At 50.7% G+C, this 26311-nt stretch overlaps 1 protein-coding gene across 1 annotated transcript in view; it reads left to right on the plus strand.

Moving 5' to 3' along the window:
* The window catches only part of EXOC4 (exocyst complex component 4), a 314358-nt gene that overhangs the window by 281988 nt on the left and 6059 nt on the right, over positions 1–26311 (plus strand). Inside the window, exons 15-17 of the mRNA XM_063397129.1 lie at positions 2614–2755; positions 6756–6934; positions 8184–8343. Of these exons, the coding sequence (XP_063253199.1) occupies positions 2614–2755; positions 6756–6934; positions 8184–8343 (481 nt within the window). The remainder of the gene's footprint in view (positions 1–2613; positions 2756–6755; positions 6935–8183; positions 8344–26311) is intronic.

Below are 26311 nucleotides of genomic sequence, written 5' to 3' on the forward strand. Positions count from 1 at the left end.
CCTCACCAGCAGCACCTTCCCCTTGCTCTGCTGAATCCCACACAGAGGTGGCTTTTAAATAATGAAATATTTTAAAATTATCGATTTTTTCATGCTTTTTGGGGTGTAGAAGTCAGAGGTTTCCTGGCAGAAATCCCGCTGGGATAACTCCTTGATGTTGGACCTACACGCTACTCCTTTAAAAAATAATCACACCTCTGATTGTGCCCAGCTTTTTCCTTTGAACACCAGATATTCTCCTTTTTGGAGGTGTTTTAGTCGTGATTTTGTGTCCTTGTGGCATCATCTCCTCGTGTGGGAAGGGGACACACGGAGAACTGAGTCAGCTGCACTGGCAGTGATGGATAAAACCCCATTATCCAGGTTTTTCCTGCTGGGAGCTCCAGCACTGGAAGTGCTGCCTGAGATCCCCAGGAAAGTCTCCAGCAGAGAGAAGAGTTAACCCTGGCTCTCTAAAGGCTTAATCCAGCACTACCCCATGATAAATTCCCTTTTCCCTGTGTTTTTTGGAGTTTTTGGAGAGGAAGGGAGGAAGAAATTCAAATTTAAGGAGCTGTGAACTGGTCCGTAAATTCAGCAGGAGTTTCTTGCTGCATCTCTCTCCCAAAGAGGAGGGATTTTCCCCCATAAAACATCTCTGAGCCTTTCCTTTCCCCCACAAAGCAAATCTGGGAATGTTGAGGGAATCCTGAGCATTTTGGAGGTTCCTTCCTCAGCGTCAGGGGGCAGAGTTTGTCTCCTTGGGCTGATTTTGCTCCTTGTGCTGTTGAACCCCTGGGACCTGTCAGTGGTCACTCTGCTCACTCCTGAGCAGCTCCAGGGGTTTTATTTCACATTCCAGAGCTCTGGAAATCCTCATCCATGGATTTAGGAGGCACAGCCTGTCAGGAGGAGCTGCAGGGCGACCGAAATCATGGCTGACAGGGCCAGTGCTGGGTTTATTTTTCTCAGCTCTGCTGGAATTAAATGTTTCTTTTCTCCTCAGAGGGAGAGGACTCAGCTGTGATTTCAGCCAGAAGGGAGAAATCCCAAACAAAGCTGGGAATTCCATCCAGCAGCATGGAAAATTCACCTCAGGAAAATGAATCTGTGAAGGGTGCAGGGTGATAGAAGCCATGGCCAGGGTGTTGTGGTGGCCAGGTGGGCTCATGTTCAGTTAGGAAGGAGGAGAAGGGGAAGAGGAATTCCATGGCTGGCCTGTTTTTCCAGCGTTCCTGATTTTTTTCCCCTTTTTTCCAGCATTCCTGATTTTTTTTCCCTTTTTTCCAGCATTTTAGCAGTCACAGATCCCTCCTTTTTTCAGAGTGTGGTGGGTCCACAGCCACAGGAAGGCTCAGCCTTTGCCCAAAGAACTGCCCAACTCCACAGCCAGCTCCAAATGGCTTTTTTTTCTTTTTATTTTTATTCAAAGCCCTTTAATAATTCAGGTTCTGATTATTTTTTGCTGCTCCAGCTCATTTGTTGGCTTCGTGCTGCCAAGGATGATGGAGTAAAACTATCTGGAGTGAAACTTAAAGGAATGGGATTTTCTCTTCTGGATGTCCAGAGAAGAAAGGAAAATTGATGGGCTCTGAAAGGCTCCCTTTGAGCTCCCGAAGCAAAAAAAAACACACGGGAAAAATTCAAATTCACCCCCCCAAAAACCCCACCTGAGCCTCCTCCCTGCCAGGGGTGGGGCTGAACACCCAGAGGGATTTCAGTGCTTTAAAGAGGGAGCAGATTGTGCCTCTTATCCTCCCTTATCTCCACTGCAAACGCAGTCACAGCTTCACTGAAAGTGCTGCAAAGGAGCTGTGGAGGGGAGAAAAATGATGTGAGCAGCAGGAAGGAGCTGACTCCTGCTTTTGGGGTGATGGCTCCATCCATCTCCAGCACTTCCAGGGTGGCTCTGCTAAAAAGAGACGATTCCTGCATCTCCAGGAGTGTAAAAACTTCTCAAAATTTAGGATTTGGGGCTAAAAAAATCCGGTGTTTTTCTATCCAGTGTGGTGAAGGTGGGGTTTTCTGCTTTGACCAGGTAATTGTCCCTGGAGCTGACCCTGAGCTGAGGGCAGCTCATGGGTGTTGCCTGTGGTTTTATTGCTTTTTACTGCCACAAGGGATGAAGTTATGGAGCTAGACCTGCACTCGTGGCTGGGATAAAATCCCAGGAGCTTTCCCAAGGAAGGAAAAGGATCCACGGGCAGCTCATGAGTGTTTCTTGTGGTTTTATTGCTTTTTACTGCCACAAGGGCAGTAAAGGAACAAAAGGTTAAGGAACAAAACCAAAGGAAGGCTGCTCTGAAGGGATGGGGACCCACCTGAGGTTCATGGGGACGTTGTGGTGACCAAAAAGGACCCTCCCTCCCAGCAGAGCAAGATAAACACTCCTGGACTCTGCAGCCACAGGAATTCCCACCCCAGAGCAATCTCTTCCCAGGAAAATGTGTCCTGGTGGTTGATGAACCCCCTCAGATCCACGTGGGAGTTCAATCCATGGCAGGAGCTGTTTGCTCCTGGATCCACTCCTGAATTAGAGATGGAGCAGGGAACGCCCAGAGCTGGGCTGGGAGCACACAGGAGGCTCTGGATGGGATGGAGAACATCCCAAATTTATCTCTTTTCTCTTGCCAGCCATGTCCCCAGGCCAGGACAGCCATGCCAGCCTGGAACAGCTTCCTGCCTCCGAGCAGATCCTGCAGAGCCTGAGTGAGCTGGCCAGGTCCTTCCAGGAGATGGCCGACCGCTGCCTGCTGGTGCTGCACCTGGAAGTCAGGTAAAAACCTGGAATTCAGGGATGGAGGGGGGTCCTGGGAGGCTGCAGGTGAAGATTGTGTCCAGAGGAGACAAATAAACTTCTCCAGGACAGCATCAAAGGGCAGTCCAGAAATGCCAGATCACCAAATCATGGCCAAATGCAGGATGGGGGCAGGATGCCGAAAGTGGAATTGCCTAGGGAGGTTTGTGTCTTAACTAAAAGAGAATTTAGGAAGAAATTCCTTCATGTGGGTGTGGTGAGGCTCTACCAGGAGCTTCCCAGAGAGGCTGGGGCTGCCCCTGGATCCCTGGAATATCCAAGGCCGGGTTGGATGAGGCTTGGAGCACCCTGGGACAGTGGCACTGCCACCTGGCAGAGGTGGCACTGGATGATCTTGCAGGTCCCTCAAACCCAACCCACTCTGTGATTCTGTGATTATGATTCAGAGACCAGGAAAAATGTGATTTTCAGGGACTTTGTCCTTCTAAAACAACACAAAGGTGTTTTCATGGTCTAACAGGCACAGATTGGGGTTTTTTTGGGATTGCAAATAGGAGTTTCTCCTACTTCTTCAAACAGTAACAGGAATTGGGGAACCAGCTGGATTTTTTTCAAGGGCTGGATAATTTCATTTCTCTGCCTTCACATGCAAAGATCAGAGGCAGCAAATCCCTTTCTTCAGGCTGCCAGCTGCCCACTCCAGGGCTGGGAAGACGTTTTTCCCTGGAGAACAGTTTGGGCCAGGTGTATTTTCATTGCTTCCCTTTGCTCTGAGGCATCAAATGGAAGGGGAATGTCAGAGGTTTGATGGATCACGGGCTCATTCCTCGGTGACACATCCCAAGCCACGTCGTGTCCCCGTGTGCTCTGCTGGAGTCAGCGTGGAGCTCTGGAAAAAAAATCCACATTAATTCTTGTCAGCGCTCCTCCATCCTGCCATCCATCACCCGCTGGGCTGGGAAGGATTTGAGGAGAAGGTGGTGGAAGTGTGGAAATGGAGCAGTTTTCCAGCTGGGCTGTAACGGGAGGTGATGCCTGAGGTAACCCCGGACTCGTGGATGGGATTCTGGCCTCTGTGGCTTTTTGTCACACTTGGGTTAAGCAAAAATCCCTAAAATGGAATTCAGGGATAAATTCTGCAGGAATTTAGAGCAGGGCATTGCCCAGCTCCTCCAGTGCTTCCAAGAGGAGCCGAGTTTGGAGCTGTGAATTCACCAAACCACATCACCAAAGGGTGGAAGGGATTGAGGAGAGCTGCTGACATCAGGAAAACCCCTGGGATTTCAGGGTGGGAGCTCCCCTGGATCCCTCCCTCTGCATTTCCAAGCACCTGCAGGAACAGAGAGCAATCCCAGCCCCTCTGGTGCCTGCTCCCAGCAGGATTCTCTGGAATCATCCCCTGGATCTGTGCCGCTTCCAAGGTGCACAGCACAACGGGGATCCCCCCACAGAACGTTTGAGAGACACTCAGAGCACCTTTGGGAAGAGCCCGGGAATTTATCCCACCTCCGGCTGCTGCAGGTGCCACCTGAGGAGACACCAAAACAGCCAGGAATTCGGGAATCATCTCCTCGAATTCTCCAGGAGTTTTGGGAATTCGACACAATTATCCTCTTATTTCTCCTGCCTCAGAGCCCCTGTTCATTCCAGGTGCAGGCTGGTGTTGTCTCCTCCTCCTCCAGCACCCCTTGGATGTGACATCACTGAGATCCCACTCCTTGGATTTGTATGTGCTTCCTCAAAGGAGGAATTTGGCACACCCAGATCATTCACCAAGCCATGGAATCACATCCTTTGGGTGGGAAAGGACCTTAAAGATCATCCAGTGCCATGGGCAGGGACACCTTCCACCATCCCAGGCTGCTCCAAGCCCCCTCCAGCCTGGGAATGGAAGCAGCTTTTGTTGGAATAACCATGAAATTTTAGACTACTTAATGTCTGTTATGGGATTTTCATATTTCAAAATAATATATCAAATTATATATAAGATGTTTTTACTCTGGGAATTACCCCAAACTGGGCTAGATGGCCACCTCAGGGTGTTCTCCAGGGGATATGGGAGCCAGGACATCTCTGTCACAGCTTTGGGTCACTCTGGTTTTAACCTCCTGTCCCCATGTGCTGAGTTATGCCCCAAATGCCAGGGATTCTCCCTCAGGCTTTGATTTGTTCCCCTGGCAGGTGAATTCCAGAATCATGGAATCATTTAGGTTGGAAAAGACCTTTAAGATCATGAGGTCCAACCATTCCCAGCTCTGCCAAGGCCACCACTGGCCATGTCCCCAAGTGTCACATCCACATGGCTTTAAATCCTCCCCAGGGGTGGGGACTCCAGTCTGTGCAGGCCTGGACGATGCTTTCCATGAAGGAATTTCCCCTAAAATCCAACCTAAACCTCTCCTGGGGGAAGTAGAACCCAACCCTTTTCCCACTGGGGTATCACAAAAGCACAGGAGCTCTGCTGTGGATTTTTCTGGACACAGCACTTTCCTCTCTGGCTTTGAGAGAAACGACTTAATTACGGGGTTTTTCAAAGTCCTAAGAGGGGAATAAACTGCATGGAATTTGTTCTTCCATGGAGGGATAGTGCTTGGGCACGTTGGGATTTGACTGCATGGAATTTGTTCTTCCATGGAGGGATGGTGCTTGGGCACATTGGGAATCCACTGCATGGAATTTCTCCTTCCATGGAGGGATGGTGGTTGGACATGTTGGGATTTGGCCACATGGAATTTCTCCTTCCATGGAGAGATGATGGTTGGGCATGTTGGGAATCTACTGCATGGAATTTCTCCTTCCGTGGAGGGATGGTGGTTGGGCATGTTGGGATTTAACTACATGGAATTTCCCCTTCCATGGAGAGATGATGGTTGGGCACGTTGGGATTTGGCTGCATGGAATTTGTTCTTCCATGGAGGGATGGTGGTTGAGTACATTGGGAATCCACTGCATGGAATTTGTCCTTCCACTGAGGGATGATGGTTGGGCATGTTGGGATTTGGCCACATGGAATTTCCCCTTCCATGGAGGGATGGTGGTTGGGCACGTTGGGATTCCACTGCAGGGAATTTGTTCTTCCATGGAGAGATGATGGTTGGGCACATTGGGATTTGGCTGCATGGAATTTGTTCTTCCATGGAGGGATGGTGGTTGAGTACATTGGGAATCCACTGCTTGGAATTTGTCCTTCCACTGAGGGATGATGGTTGGGCATGTTGGGATTTGGCCACATGGAATTTCTCCTTCCATGGTGGGATGGTGGTTGGGCACATTGGGATTTAACTGCAGGGAATTTGTTCTTCCATGGAGAGATGGTGGTTGGGCATGTTGGGATTTGACCGCATGGAATTTCTCCTCCCATGGAGGGATAATGGTTGGACACGTTGGGATTGGACTGCATGGAATGTCTCCTTCCATGGAGGGATGATGGTTGGGCATGTTGGGATTTGGCCACATGGAATTTCTCCTTCCATTGAGGGACGATCTTTTGGCATGTTGGGAATCCACTGCATGGAATTTCTCTTTCCATGGTGGGATGATGGTTGGGCACGTTGGGATTCCACTGCATGGAATGTCTCCTTCCATTGAGGGATGATGGTTGGGCACATTGGTGAACAGGAAAGAGTTGCAATAGTGTGAAATGCTTGGGAATTGGCCCAATCTTGGAATTTTAATGATCATTCCATGACCCCTGGCTCGCTGGCCCTGCCAGTGATCACTTCTATGAGGTTTTCATGGAAGGAGTTATTGTTGGAGGATTGGTATTGCACGGGAAGTTGGGGAATCTTGGGAAAATCCACTGGGATGACAGAGGTCAGACCTGTCACCAAGGATCTGTTGGATCCATCCCTGAAGACGGGACAATGACAAGGGGAAAACGCCTTCAACACAGACACCACCACCCATCCCTGAAGTTATTTTTTTACCAGCTCGAGGAAGGGATAAACCCCTTTTCATCCCAACAACGTTTCCAAACGGGGTCTGTTGCATTTTGACATTTCTCCCTCTTGCATGGCAGGGTTCACTGCTTCCACTACCTGATCCCTCTGGCCAAGCAAGGGAACTACGCCATCGTGGCCAACGTGGAGAGCATGGACTACGACCCGCTGGTGGTGCGGCTCAACAAGGACATCAGCGCCATCGAGGAGGCCATGGGCGCCAGCCTGCAGCAGCACAAGTTCCAGTACATCTTCGAAGGTCAGCGGCCTCCCCGTCCTCCCTTGGTGAAAGGGATTTGGGGACAGTCTCATCCCAAAGCTCCACGGGATTCCTTCCAGGGGTGAAGCAGACTGAGGTGCTGTTGTCACCTACAGAGCACTGATGAGTGGGGTTTGACCGGCTGGGAGAGCTGGGAATGTTCCCCTGGAGAAGGGGAGGATCCTTCCAGCACATTCCAGGGTCTGAAGGGGCTCCAGGAGAGCTGCAGAGGGACTGGGGACAAGGGACAGAGGGACAGGACACAGGGAATGGCTCCCACTGCCAGAGGGCAGGGCTGGATGGGATCTTGGGCAGGAATTCCTGCCTGGAATGGAATTGCCAGAGAATCCCTGGAATGTCCCAGGCCAGGCTGGATCACCCAGGGACAGTGGGAGGTGTCCCTGCCATGGCAGGGGGTGGCTCTGGATGAGCTTTAAGGTCCCCTCCAACCTGAACCATCCCAGGATTCTGTGATTCCCTGTTTGTCCGAGAAGAGGGAAATGACCCCACACAGAGCCACAGGGGCCATTCACATCCTGCTGAAGTTTAAATTCGTGCTCAAGGTCCTCCTTAATCACAGGCCCCTCTTAAACCCAGATCTGGGATTTACAGATGGCCCACACCGGCTCCCTGTACATGAACTCAATCCTTAATTTAGACTTTTAATTGGCCTCTGGGCTTGCCCAGACCTGTGCAGTGTAAATCAGGCTGGGGTTTGGCTCTTTGTAATGTGACACGAGTGGATGCATCATTTTGGGGGGTGGCTGTGCCCCTTGGCCCCCAGCTGTGTCCTTCTGACATCCCCCAGACACAGGAAACTGCTCAGGACTGATCAGAGAGGGGTTCTGCATCAGGGGCACTGAAATGCAGCTCATTCCTGCTCCTCGAGACTGAATTTACCAGGAAAAACAGGGAAAGCACCACCCTGGATAACAGATTAAAATCCCGTGGTTTTCCAGGAGCTGCAGTGACCCATTGCTCTGCCCAGACAGGGTGAGGGACTGGAAGGGACACTATGCAAAACCTGATCAAAAATCAGTGGTTGTGATAACACAGCACTTAAATTTTGGGGCAGTTTTGAGTTTTTACTAAAGAGTTGGAAAGCCCTAAACTGCACCCTGAAGGTTATTGAGGCTTTCCAGGTAAAATCCAATTATCCCCTGACCCAGCTCACCTTCACCACTCAGCAGTGCTCATTTTGGGGGGTTTTACCACGAATTCCTGGCACTAAACCTCTTCCCCCTCGCAGGTTTGGGCCACCTCATCTCCTGCATCCTCATCAACGGCGCCCACTACTTCAAGCGCATCAGCGAGTCGGGCATCAAGAAGATGTGCAGGAACATCTTCATCCTGCAGCAGAACCTGACCAACATCACCATGTCCCGCGAGGCTGACCTGGACTTCGCCAGGTGAGCACACACCTGCGGCTCTGTCACTCCTCTGCGGTGACAAAGGAGCTGAGGTGGCTCCTTCCCAAAGCCCCACGCGGCCGGATGAGCGCGGGGTTCAAAGGTGGAGGTGTTGGTGGTGATTTTGGCTTTTCTTTGGTTGAACAACGCTCAGGGGGTCTCAGGGTTGCTGTTCCCTGAGATTCTCCTCGGGGTTGCTGTTCCCTGAGGTAAATGAGGTTTTTCATCTTCTCTTTGCCCTGAGTGTTTCACCCCGGAGCCAGAGCAGCCAGGCTGAGTCCCCAGTCCGAGTTTCCAGGGTTGTTTATTCTCCATCATCTCTCAGTTCTGTCCCAGCTCTGCAGGGCGTCCCCAGCAGAGCAGGACACGCGGGGGACTGGGCGGGTCAGAGGGTCCCGGACCCTTTGTACCATTCCCTGGCCCAAACACATCCAAAATGAACTTTTTATTGACAGAATCTTACCAATACTCACTGCCTATGCTAATATGTCATTTCTACTCTAAACCAATCTCTAAAATCCAACTCAGCAGAAAATGGAGGATGAGTACAAGAACAAGGAGCACAGGGACCACTCCCCAATTCCTCTGTGTTGTCTCTTCAAACCCATACACTAAAAATCCTAAATTCTACATTCACACTCTGTGATAAACTAACTACTGCTTATTTTGAATTCTCTCGGGTTGTGATTCTTCACACACTGTGGGCATTCACTCCATGGCAGGGATCAGAGGCAGTGTCCTCCTGGGCTCTGTGTGAGGCTGCCTGAGCCCCTGGACAGACCCCAGACCCCCTGTCCGGTCCCCAAACCCTCCAGGGTGGCCACAGGGATGTCCTGGACTCCAACAAGAGGGACATGGAATCAGAGTCAGGGGGGTTATTGAGGTTAGGGAGGATCTCAAAGGACATCAAGTCCAACTCTGGATCAGTGGAGGTTGATGTGAGGTCCCACCAAAGCGTCTGCGCCTGGCGCCTCCTCGGGGCTTCTCCAAGACCAAAACCCAGGCAGGGAAAAGCTTCCAAAGGGAATGGGTGGAGCTTAGGATGAAAGTGGGGCTTGGATTTATTCCCAGGTGAGAAATATTTGGGTTTGTTGAAGGCTCAGGGTCACCAGATCCAGGTTGGCTTGGAGGGACGCCTCCCTCAGGTTCTGTAACCTTGAAACAGCAGGAACAGCAAAATAACCCCAAAACGGGGTGTGACAGACCCCCTGCAAACCTCTCCCACATTTTGGGGGTTTCTTCACTCGGGGAGGACTGAGGGATGAGCAGAGGGGTGAAGGCAAACCCTGAGCAGTGTTTTTGGCCCCTGGGAGCTCCTCAGCTGATCCTCTGTGGCTGCAGCTGAGTCAGGAGGGGACAGCTGAGCCCAGGAACAGCCAAAGGAAAGCTCCGGAACGTGGGGATGAGGGAATGGGGTCAAATGAGAGAGGTTTGGGAAACCTGGATCTGACCCGCCACAAACATGGGGAGAACTCGGTGCCATCACTTGGTCACTGCTGTTGGAGGCTGGACTGGGAGGGGATTCTGCAATCCCTGGATGAGGAGTGAGGGCTTCATTTCTTTGGGATCTCGTCTGGGGATGGATCATGATTGAATTCATTCAGCATTGGCCTGAGGAAGCTGTGAACACTGAGGTCTGCAGGAGGGAAAGGGAGACAGATTCATTAGAAACTCTGCAAATAAACTTCCCAAATTCCACCTTTTCTTTCTTAAATGACCTGTGGTGAAGGAATTTTCCTGATATCCAACCCAGACCTCCTCTGGCACGACTTGAGGCCATTTCCTCATGTCCTGTCCTTGTTCCTCGGGGGAAGAGCCCAATCCCCACCCTCCCACAGCAGCTCTGTGCAGATTTCTAACCATCACATCAACTCAGCAACATTTCTTTTATTGCTTTCACTGCTTCATCGCTTCCATCTTCTCTTTTGGGGCGTGATTCCGAGCTCTGAGGAGTCTGTTTGATTCTTTAGTTCTTCGGATGGCTCCTGAATGTTGAAATGTTTATTACCCAGGCTCTCCTTTCACACAAACAAGGCCCTGAATTCACAATCACCCGAGCGAGGTTCTCACGTCACCCCGGGGACTCCACCTCACCCAGGTCTACTCAAACCATTAAATAAACATAACAGTTCCCCTCCAGAAGGAGTAAAACAACATCAGGCCGGGATAAAAGTGATTTGTACCTCTGTGCTATGGCTCAGGCAGGAATCTGGAAATGCTCTGTGCTGTGGTTAACTCAGGTTTTTGCCTTTTTCGAGATAAAGGGGTTTTTTTTGTGTAGGAGCAGTGGCAGAGCTGATGGAGAAACCCTCCCTCCCCTGCTCTCCCTTCCCCCTGCACCTCCTGGGATAAATTCCCTCCCTGCTTCACTTCTCCAGGGAATTGGAGGATCAGGAATGGGACAGGGCATTCCTAACCCTGCCTGGGTGTTTCTGTGCCCATGACACCGAGGGTTCAAGGAGCAATTAGCCACAATTAACAATCAACTCTCCACGCATTAAATCTGAATTGTGGTCCCTTTTCCCAAAGTGAACCCGTTTGAATTCAGTTTGTAGGAAAGACCAGACCAGCTGAGAAAGGACCAAAAGTGGTGTTTTTTTAAGGTTTTCCTGAGCGTTGTGCTTTTGATTTTGCTTTTATTTTTCACCTCTGATGTGGTCTTCAGGGCTTTTTAGAGGCCTCAGGGGACACTGGGCATCCCCCTTCTTCTCTGCTCAGTGACTTCAGGCAGTAGAAACCTCAGGCAGGGAAGCTGAAGCCAAAATCCCTGGAAGCCAAAATCACCTGGAAGGATTCACAGCAAACTCAGGTAACATTTGTTGGTCCTGGTGAGGCTCTTGCTGTTTAAACCTCATTTTTCCAAAGCTCTGTAACCCGCAGATGACAACAGCAGCATTTGGGAGCAGTCCCATGGCAAGGGAAAAATGTGTTTTAAATGAGTTTTGCTGGAAAATTCTCAGTTCAAGCAAGGAAAGTCTCAGCAGAGCATCACAGAGACAAACTGGAACACATTTCCATTGGAAAAAAAAAATTAAATTGCCAAGTGGTGTGAGGAGCTTTTTTTCCACCAGGAGAAAGGGTGAAATGGGCTGGTTCTGATTGCTGAGGTGTCACAAAGGATTTGTGGCTTTTGCTAAATTTCCTGCAAATATTAATAGGATTTTCACTCCTGTGTGTGTTCAGTATCTAGGCCAGCAGAAGTGCAGGAGGTTGTTGGGGCTTTCCACTGCTTTATTAAGGAAAAAGCAGGGTTTTCTCCCAATGGAATATCCAGGCACGTGCTGCAAAGTCTGGGACTGAGCATGACTTCCAAACACCTCCAAATTCCCAAAGTTTCACAGCCAGAATTAGATTTATGGCATGAAAGGGGTAAAAGCTTCAAATGTGAATTCCTGCTCAGGTCCTTTCCCTTGCGCCTTCTTTCCCCCTCTCCCTCTGGAATTCTCCTCACCTGAAATTCTCTGGGATTTTATGAAGATTTCGTCCGAGGCGATCACAAAGGGTGAGGATTCTACTTCAGACTCACCCTTAAATGAAAAATCACTGGAAAAAAAATCAGTTTTCTGAGTCATACGAGTGTTAAAATTGAGTGTTCTGGAGAGTGAACCGAGGTGGCTGCAAAGGGGACAGAGAGAGCAGGGATGAAATGGGAACAATTTCTCCAACCAGTGCCAGAGCAGGGATGAAATGGGAACCAGGGATGAAATGGGAACATTTTCTCCAACCAGTGCCAGAGCAGGGATGAAATGGGAACCAGGGATGAAATGGGAACATTTTCTCCAACCAGTGCCAGAGCAGGGATGAAATGGGAACCAGGGATGAAATGGGAACCAGGGATGAAATGGGAACATTTTCTCCAACCAGTGCCAGAGCAGGGATGAAATGGGAACCAGGGATGAAATGGGAACCAGGGATGAAATGGGAACATTTTCTCCAACCAGTGCCAGAGCAGGGATGAAATGGGAACCAGGGATGAAATGGGAACCAGGGATGAAATGGGAACATTTTCTCCAACCAGTGTCAGAGCAGGGATGAAATGGGAACCAGGGATGAAATGGGAACCAGGGATGAAATGGGAACATTTTCTCCAGCCACTGTCCCTGTGGCCTCGGAAGTGAAGGTCTCTGAGCAGCGCTGTCACTGTCCCTGGGGCTCAGGGTCCTCCCTGCCTCAGGCGGTGGCAGCAGAGGGACCCAGAGGTGTCCCCACCCCTGGAGTCACTCAGAGCTTTCCTTGTGCTGCCATTCCAACTGCTCCTGTGGCCACTTCTCCTGCAGGGACCAGGAATCTTTTCCTGGTGTTGGTGACGTCACCAGGGATAGTGGGCGTGACATCACCAGGGACAGTGGGTGTGACATCACCAGGGATATTGGCTGTGACATCACCAGGGATATTTGATGTGACATCACCAGGGATTTTTGGGTGTGATGTCACCAGGGTTTTTGGCTGTGACATCACCAGGGACAGTGGCTGTGACATCACCAGGGATATTGGCTGTGACATCACCATGAATAGTGGCTGTGACATCACCAGGGATACTGGCTGTGATGTCACCAGGAATTCTGGCTGTGATGTCACCAGGGACATTGGCTGGGACGTGTCCCTGTGGCAGATGTGGCACCTCCTTGGCACTGCTGGTGGATCCCCAGGGAAGCGGGGTGGGGAGGAGCCACCAGAGCTCTGCTTGTTCCTGGTTTGGCCATCAGTAACCCCAGTCATGGACTCACGGGATCGTGGAAGCTGGAAAAGATTTCTAAGATCATCCAGTCCAAGCTGTGCCCGATGCCCACCTTGTCCCCAGCCCAGAGCGACATCCAGGAATTCCTTGGACACTTCCAGGGATGGGGACTCCAAACTTTCCTGGGCAGCCTCTTCCAATGTTTAACAACCCTTATGGGAAGGAATTTTCCCAGTACCCACCCTGAGCCTCCCCTGGCCCAGCCTGAGGCCGTTCCCTCTCCTCAGAGCCCGACCCCCCCGGCTGTCCCCTCCTGTCAGGAGCTGTGCAGAGCCACAAGGTCCCCCCTGAGCCTCCTTTTCTCCAGGCTCAGCCCCTTCCCAGCTCCCTCAGGAATTCTCCAGACCCTTCCCAGCTCCCTCAGCCCCTCCTGGGGCTCCAAACCTTCCCAGCTCCATTCCCTTCCCTGGACCTGCTCCAGCCCCTCAGTGGGTTTGGGGAACGCTCCCGTTACTCCAAACCCATCTTTATTCCAAGGCCAGGCTGGACGGGGTCTGGAGCACCCTGGGATAGTGGAAGGTGTCCCTGCCCATGGCAGGGGGTGGCACTGGGTGATCCCTTCCCACCCAAAGCATTCCCGGATTCCTGATCCTGTTGGAGGGGAGGATGGGAAGGTTGAGGGTGGAGGATGCAGCCGGAGCCTGAGCTTTTATCAAACCCTGCATCCCTGCAGGGCTGCAGTGCCAGGTTCGGATCCTGGGCGCTCAGGGCTCCTGCCCTGCCAGGCCGGGCAGTTTTTGGGTCGATTCTCCCCAGATTTCTGCCGTTCCACGAGGCTGTCCCGGGCAGCAGGGATCAGCAATGCCCTGCTGCCATCTGCTGGGAGCTGCCGAGGGAAAGGGAAGCGTTCAAACATCCTCGTGCTCGGGAGGAACACTTCTCATTGCCAGATCTCATTTCTCTGTCTGATTTTACCCTTGATAAATACTCTGGTTGTGTCTGGTTGCCCGGGTTGCCCAGGGCTGGAGCTGCTGGAGGGAATCTTCCTCTGAGAGCCATCCTTGAGCTCGATTTGTGTGTGGAGAGCATCAGGTCCAGCAAATCTTGACCTGGATCCCTTTGTTTGGAGTCAGGAGTCTCTGCAGAGCTCCTGTGATGCTCCCCTGCCTCCTGTGGGTGAGGGAAATATCTCAGATTATTCCCCTTGGGGCTGCCCTCAAGCCAGGACTAAACTCGGGGTGTTCAGGATCATTCAGTTTGAGTTGACCCCACGTTAGCTGAGTGAACAGGGCACTGTGACCCCCCCAACTTCCCAGCCCGAGTTGTGAAAGGTAAAAATCCCCAAATCTTCAGTCTGGATCCCAGGAAGTCCCTCCAGGGGCAGGAGAAGCTCTGGAGGAGCAGCTTTCCTTTGCTGGGAAAGACGCCTTGTCTCCATCTCCATGGACTGGAGCGCGTCCTCGTTTGGGCGAGCAGCCTTTAATTAACAAAGCTGCTTTAGTTTTCAATTAAGGACTCGGTTACTACAAAATCCGTGTTTTCCTTGCCTTTCTTTCCCGCCTTGTTTGCTCCCCCCCGTAGTTTCCACTGAGCTTTGATCTCAGTGCGGGTTTAATTAGCGGCAATTAGCAGCCTTGCCGCATTAACCGAAAACCCCGAGATCGCAGAGGATTAAAAACCAGCCCTCAGCTTGACACCCTCGTCCTCACCCTCCTCCTCCTCCTGCTTCCCCAGGGGGATTTAGGGGATCCTGTCTGGCCCTTCCCCAGACTGCCCCCGCATCCCACGGATCCACCTTTTTATGGGATCCGTGAAATCCCCGCAGGGAATCTCCCACCCGTGGATCTCCTTCCCTCCCAGTTAAATCTGCAGCTGCCGGGAGTTTGGGACGGCACCAATCTGTGCCCTAACAGAATTCCCTGGTGCCTTTCTTGGAGTTTCTCCCTGCTTCCAGTGCATTTGGAATCGTGGAATTGTTCAGGTTGGAAAAGCCCTGTGAGATCTTTGAGTCCAGCTGTTCCCCCAGCACTGCCACCAGTGTCCCCATGTCTCCATCCATGTGGATTTTAAATCTCTCCAGGGATGGGGACTCCAAACCTCCCTGGGCAGCTGTGGCAGGGTTGGACAACTCTTTTGGGAAGGAATTTTCCCTAAAATCTCCCCTGAGGCCATTCCCTCTCCTCCTGTCCCTGTTCCTGGGAGCAGAGCCCGACCCCCCCGGCTGTCCCCTCCTGTCAGGGACTTGTGCAGAGCCACAAGGTCCCCCCGAGCCTCCTTTTCTCCCTCTGAGCCCCTTCCCAGCTCCCTCAGCCCCTCCTGGGGCTCCAGACCCTTCCCCAAATCCTTTGGCCAAGTGCCTGCTCCAGGTTTCCCAAACTTTCATCTTTCCCAGTCCTTCCCGAACTCCTGGAATCTTTGGCGTGGCCAAGCCCTTTGCTGAAGCTTCCCAGCTCCTCAGCACAGGATGGAGAGGAGGTTTGGGAATATTTTGGAGATTTTTGGAAAGTGTGACTGTGCTCTGAGGAAGCCCTGCTCATCTCCATGGATGTGTCCACTCCTCCTCCTCAGGGCTGCTCTCAAATATTCCTCCCCAGGACAACCCTTGAGGCTTTACAGCCCAGAGCAGCCCCAGAGTGCGTTGGTTTGAAGGCAAAACCAGTGAGACTCCAAGTCAGAAATACAGTTTAATAGAGAGAGAACAAACAACAAAAAAGGTAAAAATAAAGTAAAATAAAATAAATGGAATAGTGCAAAGGAGCACTGACAGAGTCAGGATGCAAACCTGACACCCTGTTGGTCAGGGTGTTGGAAGCAGTCTGAAATAAGTCCCCATGGAGTGACAGATGTGGCTCTGTTGGAGCAGAGATGATCCTCAAGAAAGGGTCCAGTCATCCTCTGGGAATCCAGTGGGAACAGGCTCCCTTGGGGTTTGGGATTGCTGTTTTATCCCATGGAAAGGCTTTGGCTCCTCCCGCTGGGTGGAGCATCTCCCAATGGGATGAGGTGATGTTATCAGTCCTGTGAGAGCCTTCAATGGCCCATTCACAGGGGATGTCCCTGGGAGGAGGATGGGTGCAGGAAGAGATAAGGAGGCCCTGCCTTATCTGGTGTTATCAGGTGTCCATTAACAGAAGGCATCGCCCTCTTCCCCCCTGGAGTTACAAGAGATAAAGAACAAAATCTCCCAACCAGCTTCAATGGATTAAAACAGAATACACATTTCTGGTTACATTTCTCAACCCAGGACTCAGAGTAACTGGATTAGGGGCTAAATTCACACAGCAGTTCCTCCAGCCCTGAACATGCCACGTGTGGGAACTCATGGAGCACCCACACTCCATGGGGATTGCTCCAAGTGCCAGAGGGAAGCACCTGGAAACATCCGCAGGCTCTGGGGGCACCAGTCCTGCTCAGCCCTTGCAGAGTTGACTCAATGTTTTATTTTGATCGGGCTTTTCAGCCCTTCCCGGAGGCGCTTTTAATCCTGGCTCCGTAACCTTTAAAGAGAGAGGTTTGCGTGGCCTCTGCAATGATTTTCATTGCCTGGGCAGGGATGTCTGAGCTGCTCTGAGAGCAAAGAGATTAATTCAATTTTCCTAAACTGGAAATGGACTGAAAAACTGCGAGGCTCCATCGACTTTCCCTCGCTCAGTTCGTGGTATGTTAAAGAAACAATCAATGGGGGTGAACTTGCCAGCCAGCAGAAACCTGGCGTTCCCATTTCCAGGGAGCCAGATGGGAATAAACATCCCAGAGAAGGCTGCTTTGGCCAGAGCACGTTCCCCCTCTGCCTTAAAACCATCAGGATATATTCTCCTGCAAATGAATTACCAACAAATCCCTCATTTATCCCCGGGGTGACAGTCTTTTGCTGATATGTGCTTTCCGGAGACTAATAAGTTTTGAATGTTGGTTTAGAGGGGGGGAAGAAAAAAAAAAAATCAAAGTAATTACTTTGTGTTCCCAAACTCCTTATTTGTGTAGGTGCCTGTGTGTTTATCTCCCTCTGTCATGCTGCATTGCTAATGGTAATTAAAGGCAAGGGATTTTTCTCGCTGCAAGTTTTTCTTCTTATTCTCCACCTTCAGTGATTTTGGCCTGGGTGACGACGCTTTGCCACCGGCCAGTTTCTTGTGGAGGTGCTTTAATGGGAGCTCTGAGTTCAGGAAACTCTGCTCATCCAGCTGGAATGGGATCCTGGTGTTTCTCCAGGCCTCTGGAATGTGAGGTGGGCATGGCTTTTTCCAGGCCCGGGTTTGAGAGCGCATCCTGGAGGTGTCAGTCCTGGTGGGCACTGTCATTTCTGGGAAATCACGGAGAATTCGTCAATATTTGGTTGATTTGCCCAGAATTGGGGCTGTGGGTGGTGGCAGCAAGGATATGGAGCAAACCCACGGTCAGCTGTGGGGTGGGATGGGCTCTCCACGGGCTCTGGATCCTTGGGAAACCCACCCAGGAGTCCTGCCGGGTTCCCAGCCCTGCAGGGAAATTCAGTTTCTCCCTGCACTTCATTTTCCACAGGAAACATGGGAGATGTTTTGTTGGGAAGGGGTTTGGGCTGGGGAGAGGCCACAGGGTTTTCCCCACAGGCCCCCCCAGGCTGCAGAGTCTTAGACCGGGTTCAAAGTGTGGATCAGGAGACCCAAACTGCAGTTCCAGAGGGTGTCCAGGTTCTGATAAGTTTTTCATCCCACAGAAACACGAGGATGAGTGTGAAAGCTCCTTTTTAGGCCCAGGTAAAGCCTCTGTGTGTGTGTGGTGGATCCACCCCTGGCTTTGGCAGGATTTGGTGTGCACAGAGAGCGATTTTTGTGTGCACTTTATTTGCGTGCTTGCCCTAAAACTTCCACGGGAACATTCCAGCAAATCCTCTCCTCTCTGTCCAGTCTAAGGATTGGATTCCTGCATTCCCTGCACTTCCACAGCTGCAGGAATCACACCCAGCATCACACGAGGGGTTGGGCTGGAGGCACGGAGGCAGCAGCCTGCAGGGTGGAAATGGGATCCAGTGGAATTCCGTTGGTTTTCCTTAATTAAAGGGTTTTTTTTGCTTTGGAATAGCAAAGAGTGGCACCTCCCAGCACAAAGAATGGGTTTCAGTGGATCGACTTCATTTGGATTCAGGGAATCATTTGGGTTGGAAAAGCCTCTAAGACCATTGAGCCCTTTGTGTCACTGCCAAGGCCACCACCGACCCTGTCCCCAAGTGCCACATCCACGGGGCTTTGAAATCCCTCCAGGGATGGGGACTCCACCAAGGCTGGAAAACCTTTTTGGGGAAAAAACTTTCCCTAATATCCAGCTTAAGCCTCTCCTGGAACTTGAGGTTGTTCCCTCTTGTTTTGTCAGCTTGGGAGAAGAGCCCAGCCCTCAGACTGAGCTGGAGCAAACATCCAGAGCCATCCCGTGGGAGCAGATCCCACTGTGGGAATGTGAGCTCCATGTCTGAGCCATCCCACATCACCTCGGATCTCCTGTTTGGGTTAGAAACTGCTTTTTCCTCCCGTGCTTAAAGGTGGGGTCTGTGCTCGATCTGTTCTGATGAAGCAGCTTTAAGGGAAAGGGCAGATTTTTAAGAACGGGATTTTTGTGACACACACAAAAAAAGAAATGACAAAAATAAAAGGAAGAACCATCAGTGTGTGAGGAGCAGCCATCCCAGGATTAGCCTGCAGCTGAAGGAAAGGTGAATATCGGATTGTCAGCTGGAGATGCATCTCCATTGCCCGGCTCCCACCTGCAAATGGCAGCAATTAGGAAAAAGTCCTGCCTTTTTCACAGGAGGTGGCGTGTCCCCAGCCCGGCACAGCCCCGGAGGAGCAGAGTGCTTTGCCCTGGCAGTCGGATCTCATTAGGGCCCCGCTGTCAGCTCGGGAATTACCGATCCCGGAGCCCTGCAGTCGCTGCTGTCACCGCTCCGGTCACATCTGCCACCGCCCGCTCCTCTCTCGACTGGATTGAGCCGGGAGCGAGGCTCTCCCACCCGGGGTCGGAAATGTGTCCCAGGGAAGGGCTGGGAGGGAGGAAAATGTTGGGACACAGAGGGACAGCGAGGACAAGGGCAGGTCTGGGCACGGGGATTGGGAGGGGAGAGAAATGGGATGGGAAAAGGGGGGAGGGAGAAGGGAAATGGGAGAAGGGAAAAGGGAAAAAGGAAAGGGGGGAAGGGAAAAGGGAAAGGGAAAAGGGAAATAGGAGAAGGGAAAAGGGAAATGGGATGGGAAAAGGGGGAAGGGGGAAGGGAAATGGGAGAAAGGAAAAGGGAAAAAGGAAAGGGGGGAAGGGAAAAGGAAAAGCGAGAAGGGAGAAGAGAAAACTGAAAAAGGAAATGGGATGAGAAGGGAGAGGGGAAGGTTTGGGAAGGGAAGGTTTGGGAAGGGAAGGTTTGGGAAGGGAAGGGAAGGTTTGGGAAGGGAAGGGAAGGTTTGGGAAGGGAAGGGAAGGTTTGGGAAGGGAAGGTTTGGGAAGGGAAGGGAAGGGAAGGTTTGGGAAGGGAAGGTTTGGGAAGGGAAGGGAAGGGAAGGGAAGGGAAGGGAAGGGAAGGGAAGGGAAGGGAAGGGAAGGGAAGGGAAGGGAAGGGAAGGGAAGGGAAGGGAAGGGAAGGGAAGGGAAGGGAAGGGAAGGGAAGGGAAGGGAAGGGAAGGGAAGGGAAGGGAAGGGAAGGGAAGGGAAGGGAAGGGAAGGGAAATGGCCCAGGGCCAGTTCCTGGTGGGATGGAGGAGGGAAAAGGGAAACTGAGGAAAGGACAGGAGTAGCAGAACTGAGAGGACCAACGGGGACAAGCCATGACACAGCACTGGGGTTGAGCAGGGATGGCTGCAGGTGCGGCCCAGGATCAGCAGGGTTCCAGCTCTTTAAGTCATCCAGGGGAGGTTTAGACTGGATTTAGGAACATTTATTTTATTCCCAGAGAGGGAAAAAAGCACTGGCACAGCTGCCCAGGGCAGTGGTGGAGTCACCATCCCTGGAAGAGCCCAAAACCATGTGGATGTGGCACTTGGGGATCAGGGTTAGTGGTGACCATGGAGGTGACATGGTGGCACTGGACACTTGAATTTTGGCACGTTGAGATACATTCCTTCCTTTCCTCTATAGTTAATTACTCTTTAATCAACAAGATCTTTAATTCATTGGCTTTTGGTCTGGCTTGGAGGTTTTAGCCAACTCAGGGCTGGTGGTGAGTCCTGGTGCAAAGCCAGCTGGTGAACCCAAATAAACCTAAATAATCCTAAATAATCCTAAATAATCCTAAATAAGGATTTCCACCAGCTGCATTCTGCAACCAGGAGTTTTATCCTTCCCTTTCTGCTGAGGATCCGTGCCTGGGGATGTGCTGGTCCTTCCAGCTGGTGGGATCTGTAACATTCCCAGCTATTTCTTATCTTCAGGGTTTATTCCCTTTGGCCAAGGAAAGTCCCAAGATGGTTTTTCCACCTTTCAAATGCTGAGAGCTGGGGCTGCTGCTGCTGGGGGCACCTGGGGACCTTCCTGTGTCACTGGTGCTGAAGGATTGATGATTTTGGGGGGAACTTGCCCTCATGCCAGGGAATGTTCTCAACAATCCAGACATCTCCTGGGATAACAGAATCCTGGAATGGTTTGGGTGGGAAGGGACCCTAAAGCCTATCCAGTGCCATCCCCTGCCATGGGCAGGGACCTTCCCCTATCCCAGAGCGCTCCGAATGCCTCACCACCCTCACAATAAACCCTTTCCTCCTCAAATCTAATCCAAATCTCACCTCTTTCAGTTTTAAGCTTTCTTTTGTCCTGTCATTATCCATGGCCTGTGTAAAAAGTTGGTTTCCGTCTTTATTTTTTCAATTAATTCTCTTTAAAGAGTGAAGGCTGCAGAGTTTGGGGTGTAACCAAGATTTTTTGGGCTCCGTGGAGTCCGTTGGGGACAGGATGGCACTCAGCATTTTCCGACCCATGGAAGAACAGCTCCACATCATCTTCTTACCTGCCCTGCTCCCCTTTCCTCCCTCTTCAACTGTGCAGTAACATCTGATTTGGGGGATTCAGCCGTCCCCACGGTGTTCCCCAGGAGCTTTCCCGGGAAAGGCGTCTCCATCCCAGCTGGATTTCGGTGTGATTGCTGTAATCACCCTCTGCCTTCCACCCTCGGGTGAGATGAGACTGCCCAAAAGGAGAGCTGTGATTTTCACAGTAAAAAAAAAACAAAAAACACCAAAACCCAACAAATAAACTGAGAAATGATTCTGGAAGTGCCAAAGGCGAGAGGCTCCGGGGCAGGAACGAGCCGGGAATGCAGATCAGGCAACGCCGTCTATCCAAGGCGGAGCCTCTGCTGGGGCTGGCATTGAAAATTCCGACTCAAATGCTGGAAACATGGAGTGAAGGAGGTGAATTATTGATGGGGAGCAGGGATTACCATATCCGACAGATGGAGACTGTCTGAGAACGTTTTGCAGAGTGGCATCTGCACCGTGCCTGATTGGCGTCCCTGAACTTTCGCGCGTCAGATGTCGAATATCAACACACAAACTCTGATGTAGCAATTAAATCTGTCCTCTAATGAACCTGGGCCTCATAGCCAGGAGAAATCCACACACTCAGGTGAAGTCCAAATGCCTCAATCCTTGTTTTTTAGGGAGACATTTCAATAATTACACCAAGAGCACTGCATTGAATACACACACATATGATGTCGACATTTAGATATATTCAGGAAATTATGTAGAATGCATCGTGTGTTCCTCCAGTTTTACTGAAGGCTGTAAAGCTCCCCTTGTATTTTATAATTTTATTAAAAATTTATTATTAAATTTTATAATTTGTATCCCAGATTTGAGCTGAAATAATACAGAGAGGCTCTAAAATTCAGCCGCCACCTCACGTCACAGAGGTGCATTAACACCCAAAGCCGACATGGGTCTGTCAGGCGCACACGGAAGTCGTAGATCAGACACGGATTCCACGTGGTCATGTGAGGAAAAACAAAGGGGAGAAGGAAAGAAGTGCAAATAAGAGCAAGTTTGGTGGGGAATAGCTTGGATTGGGAAGAGGCAAGATATAAAATTTGGCTTTTCTAATAGGATTTGGAGTTATTTTCCTAAGCCCAGCCCAACGTGGGAAATGGGTGGATTTTTCTGCCATCTGCTAAAAGTGGGGCTCTGGGGGAAATGCAGTTTTCCTTCATGGAAAATGTGCAGATTTGGGGAATCATCAGGAAAAATGTGCTTTTAGTCCCTGGAGGGGCTTTCAGGGGTGGAATCTGTGAGTTTACCCAAGGAGCAACAGTATTATGAAAAATCTCTTCAGCCAAAGGGCTGCCCAGGGCAGGGCTGGAATACCCATCCCTGGAGGGATTAAAAGCCCTGTGGATGTGACATTTGGGGACATGGACAGTGGTGGCTTTGGCAGTGCTTGGAATGGTCGGACTGGATGATCTGAGAGGGTTTTTCCAACCTGAACCATTCCATGGTTCTCCTGTGGGGTGGCCGTTGCTGGGTTGGATCCACAAGGAGATTCCCGCTGGCCCCGTAACCACGGAATGGATGAGGTGGGAAGGAACCATGATGGGGTGACGGCTCCTTCTCACGCTCAGAGCAGCCTTTGGGAGAGCAGAGAAGTTCTGGATTCAGTGTCTCAGATGGAAATTCAGATGGGAACTGTGAGAGGTGGATAAATTAACAAACCACTGCGGGAAACTCCGGGTTCAGCTCTCCCAGCGGAGTCCTTTGGAGAGCCTGGAGGTTCTGTGCGGTTGACTGGATGATCTGAGAGGGCTTTTCCAACCTGAACCATTCCATGATTCTCCTGTGGGGTGGCCGTTGCTGGGTTGGATCCATCCCGTCAGACACACAAGGAGCCTCCCGCTGGCCCCGTAACCACGGAATGGATGAGGTGGGAAGGAACCATGATGGGGTGACGGCTCCTTCTCACCCTCAGAGCAGCTTTTGGGAGAACAGAGAAGTTCTGAATTCGGTGTCTCAGATGGAAATTCAGATGGGAACTGTGAGAGGTGGATAAATTAACAAACTACTGCGGGAAACTCCGGGTTCAGCTCTCCCAGCAGAGTCCTTTGGAGAGCCTGGAGGTTCTGTGCGGTTGAAGATGCGTTGCTGGGAGGAGATGAAAAGCAGTTCAGAGAATTTCTGTGCTTTTGATGGCTCTGAACTACTCCACCATCCAGAAGCAGTGCAGGATTCTCACTCTGTGGGCACCAGTTTTGTTTCCAAGGAGTCTGTCCGTAAAAAGTGACGAGCAAAGGGATGCAACTCCAAGATAGTCCATGAGTAAAACCTTTTTTTTTTTTGTCCATGCAGTGGAGGGTGGAGATAGAAACCCCATGAACTCTGGGTTTTACCCTGCACTGACATGACCTTGATAATATTTTCATTTAAAACGTTCAGATTTGTGCAGTCTGGCAAAAAAAATATTGTAGCAAAGCTCTGTTGGATGAAAAAGTTGGGATAATTGGAACTGAACCCACCAGGAATAGTCAGAAGAGGCCACAGCTGTGCTCTTTTAGGGGTGGTGGGTTTCAATCCCTCTAAATGCGACTTTTACCCTCAGAATGATAGAGAGGGAAAAGCCATTTCAACCAAAAATGCTGGAAATGAGCAGCAGCTGCCCTTGTTGGACACGACCATAATTACTGCAGGTGAACTCTGGCTCGATGGACCTGACCACAGCCTACCAATGGAGAGTGACACACAACTACTGACCACAGCTAGTGCAGGCAAAATGTACTTGATGAACCTGACCATGACCTACCACAGGCTGGCACTGACCTGTGGAACCCAACCATGACATGCCAAAGGCTGGATTGACTTGTGGAACCCAACCAGGACCTACCACAGGCTGGATTGACTGGTTGGACCAACCATGACCTACCACAGGCTGGACTGACTGGAGGAACCCAACCATGACCTGCCAAAGGCTGGATTGACTTGTGGAACCCAACCAGGACCTACCACAGGCTGGATTGACTGGTTGGACCAACCATGACCTACCACAGGCTGGACTGACTGGAGGAACCCAACCATGACCTGCCAAAGGCTGGATTGACTTGTGGAACCCAACCATGACCTACCACAGGCTGGCATTGCCTTGTTGGACCAACCATGACTTGCCACAGGCTGGATTGACTTGTGGAACCCAACCAGGACCTACCACAGGCTGGATTGACTTGTTGGACCAACCATGACCTGCCACAGGCTGAATTGACTTGTTGGACCCAACCATGACCTGCCAAAGGCTGGACTGACTGGTTGGACCCAACCATGACCTACCACAGGCTGGATTGATTTGCTGGACCAACCAGGACCTACCACAGGCTGGGTTGACTTGTTGGATCAACCATGACCTGCCACAGGCTGGATTGATTTGCTGGACCAACCAGGACCTACCACAGGCTGGCATTGCCTTGTTGGACCAACCATGACCTACCACAGGCTGGACTGACTGGTTGGACCCAACCATGACCTATCACAGGCTGGACTGGCTTGTGGAACCCAACCATGACCTGCCAAAGGCTGGCATTGCCTTGTTGGACCCAACCATGACCTACCACAGGCTGGATTGATTTGCTGGACCAACCATGACCTGCCACAGGCTGGCATTGCCTTGTTGGATCAACCATGACCTGCCACAGGCTGGCATTGACTTGTTGGACCAACCATGACCTACCACAGGCTGGATTGACTTGTGGAACCCAACCATGACCTACCACAGGCTGACACTGCCTTGAGGGCCCTCCTTGAGCTTCTGCCCCAGTTCACCGTTCTGTGCCCATCAGGCACATCCCAACCTGTCCTTCTCCCATCAGCAGCTCCCCACCACTCCTGGTTTATCAAAGCTCAGCTGGCACCTCCCCGATCCCACCCAGTTCCACATCACTTGATCCTAAATAAAGCTGGGGGGTTGCCACAGTGATTGTTGTTCCCAAAGGGAAGTGAAAATTGTGGGGTTTTTTTGCTGACTGGAGCAATCTCTGCAGCACTTTCTGTGGAAGTGCTGACTCCCTCTTCTTTCAGGCTACATTCGTTTCCACGTTCCCTCCAATTTATGCATGAGGCAAGGGGAAAAATCCCTTAATATTCCCTATAAACCGGCAGATGGTAGAGATAATTTTTTTTTTTTTTTTACTATATGCAGTAAAATGCAAATGTGTGTGGCTTATTTGCAAATGCTGGCATTAATAACCAATATTTAAGCAGGTCAGATTAACACTTTTACTGATCTATTAAAAAGATTCTTTTCCAATCATTTGCACACCCAAAATCAATTTTAATACAACATGTAAATTGAATTTAATTTTTTTATACAAGATTGCATTTATCTTCCTGAGCCATTAAATTTACTATTTAATATGTACTTTCCAGCTCACTTGGCTAGAATTTCATTGCTCTTTATCTGTATAAATTTAATTAGCCTTGATATCATCAGTATATTATAGAACTAATTAAAGATTTAGATAAGTGCTGAGGGTGCTTGTTTAATACCCTATAAAGTTCCATTTGGAGAGTGAGGATTTCCATCTTTCATTAGGATCAGCCGGTTTGGAGCTACAAGGAGTGGCTCAGACATTGTTTTTTGAAGAATTATTTAATGGGCTTTAATGGATTTATCCTTCCTTTGAAAAGCTGTGTAATTACCAGGGAGCTGGGAGGGGGCTCTGAGGTGTTCAGGGATGGGTTTGATGTGCTCTGTGCATGTGGGGATGCTCAGAGACCCCCATTCCCATAATCCTGGGATTGCTGGGGTTGGAAAAGCCCTCCAGGGTCACCAAATCCACCTTGTCACCAGCCCTGAGTGCCACATCCTTGGACACCTCCAGAGATAGGGAGGTGTCCCTCCAAATCCCCCCTGGGCAGCCTTTTCCGATGTTTTCCAACTTTTTCCATGAGGAAATTCCTTCTGATCTCCCACCTGAGCCTCCCCTGGAGCTGATGAACCCCAGGAGGACAGGAAAAGGAAATAAGCAGGAAATACTAATGAGAAAATACAAGATAAGGCAGATAAATCACAGGATAAAAGGGAGGAGGGAGAACAGGAGAGAGCTTTGGGAAGGGTGGTGATGCTCTGCACGCCCCTTACCCTTCCCTTTGCTAATTAATTCTGCACTTAAGAGGTGATTCCTCATCTGTGTTTGGCAAAAAGCTCTGCAGTGGTGACAAACGCAGTGACAGAGCTGCACGTGGCACCCAGAGGTGTTGGCTGAGGGGGTTTATCCAAAATGGTTTCATCTGTATAAAAAGCAACCCCCAGGTGAGCTGATTTGTATGTAGGCCCTCATGCGCCGTCTCCGTGGTTTAAACTTTA

The sequence above is a fragment of the Prinia subflava genome, chromosome 4 (genome assembly GCF_021018805.1).
Source record: "Prinia subflava isolate CZ2003 ecotype Zambia chromosome 4, Cam_Psub_1.2, whole genome shotgun sequence".
NCBI classification, from domain to species: domain Eukaryota; kingdom Metazoa; phylum Chordata; class Aves; order Passeriformes; family Cisticolidae; genus Prinia; species Prinia subflava.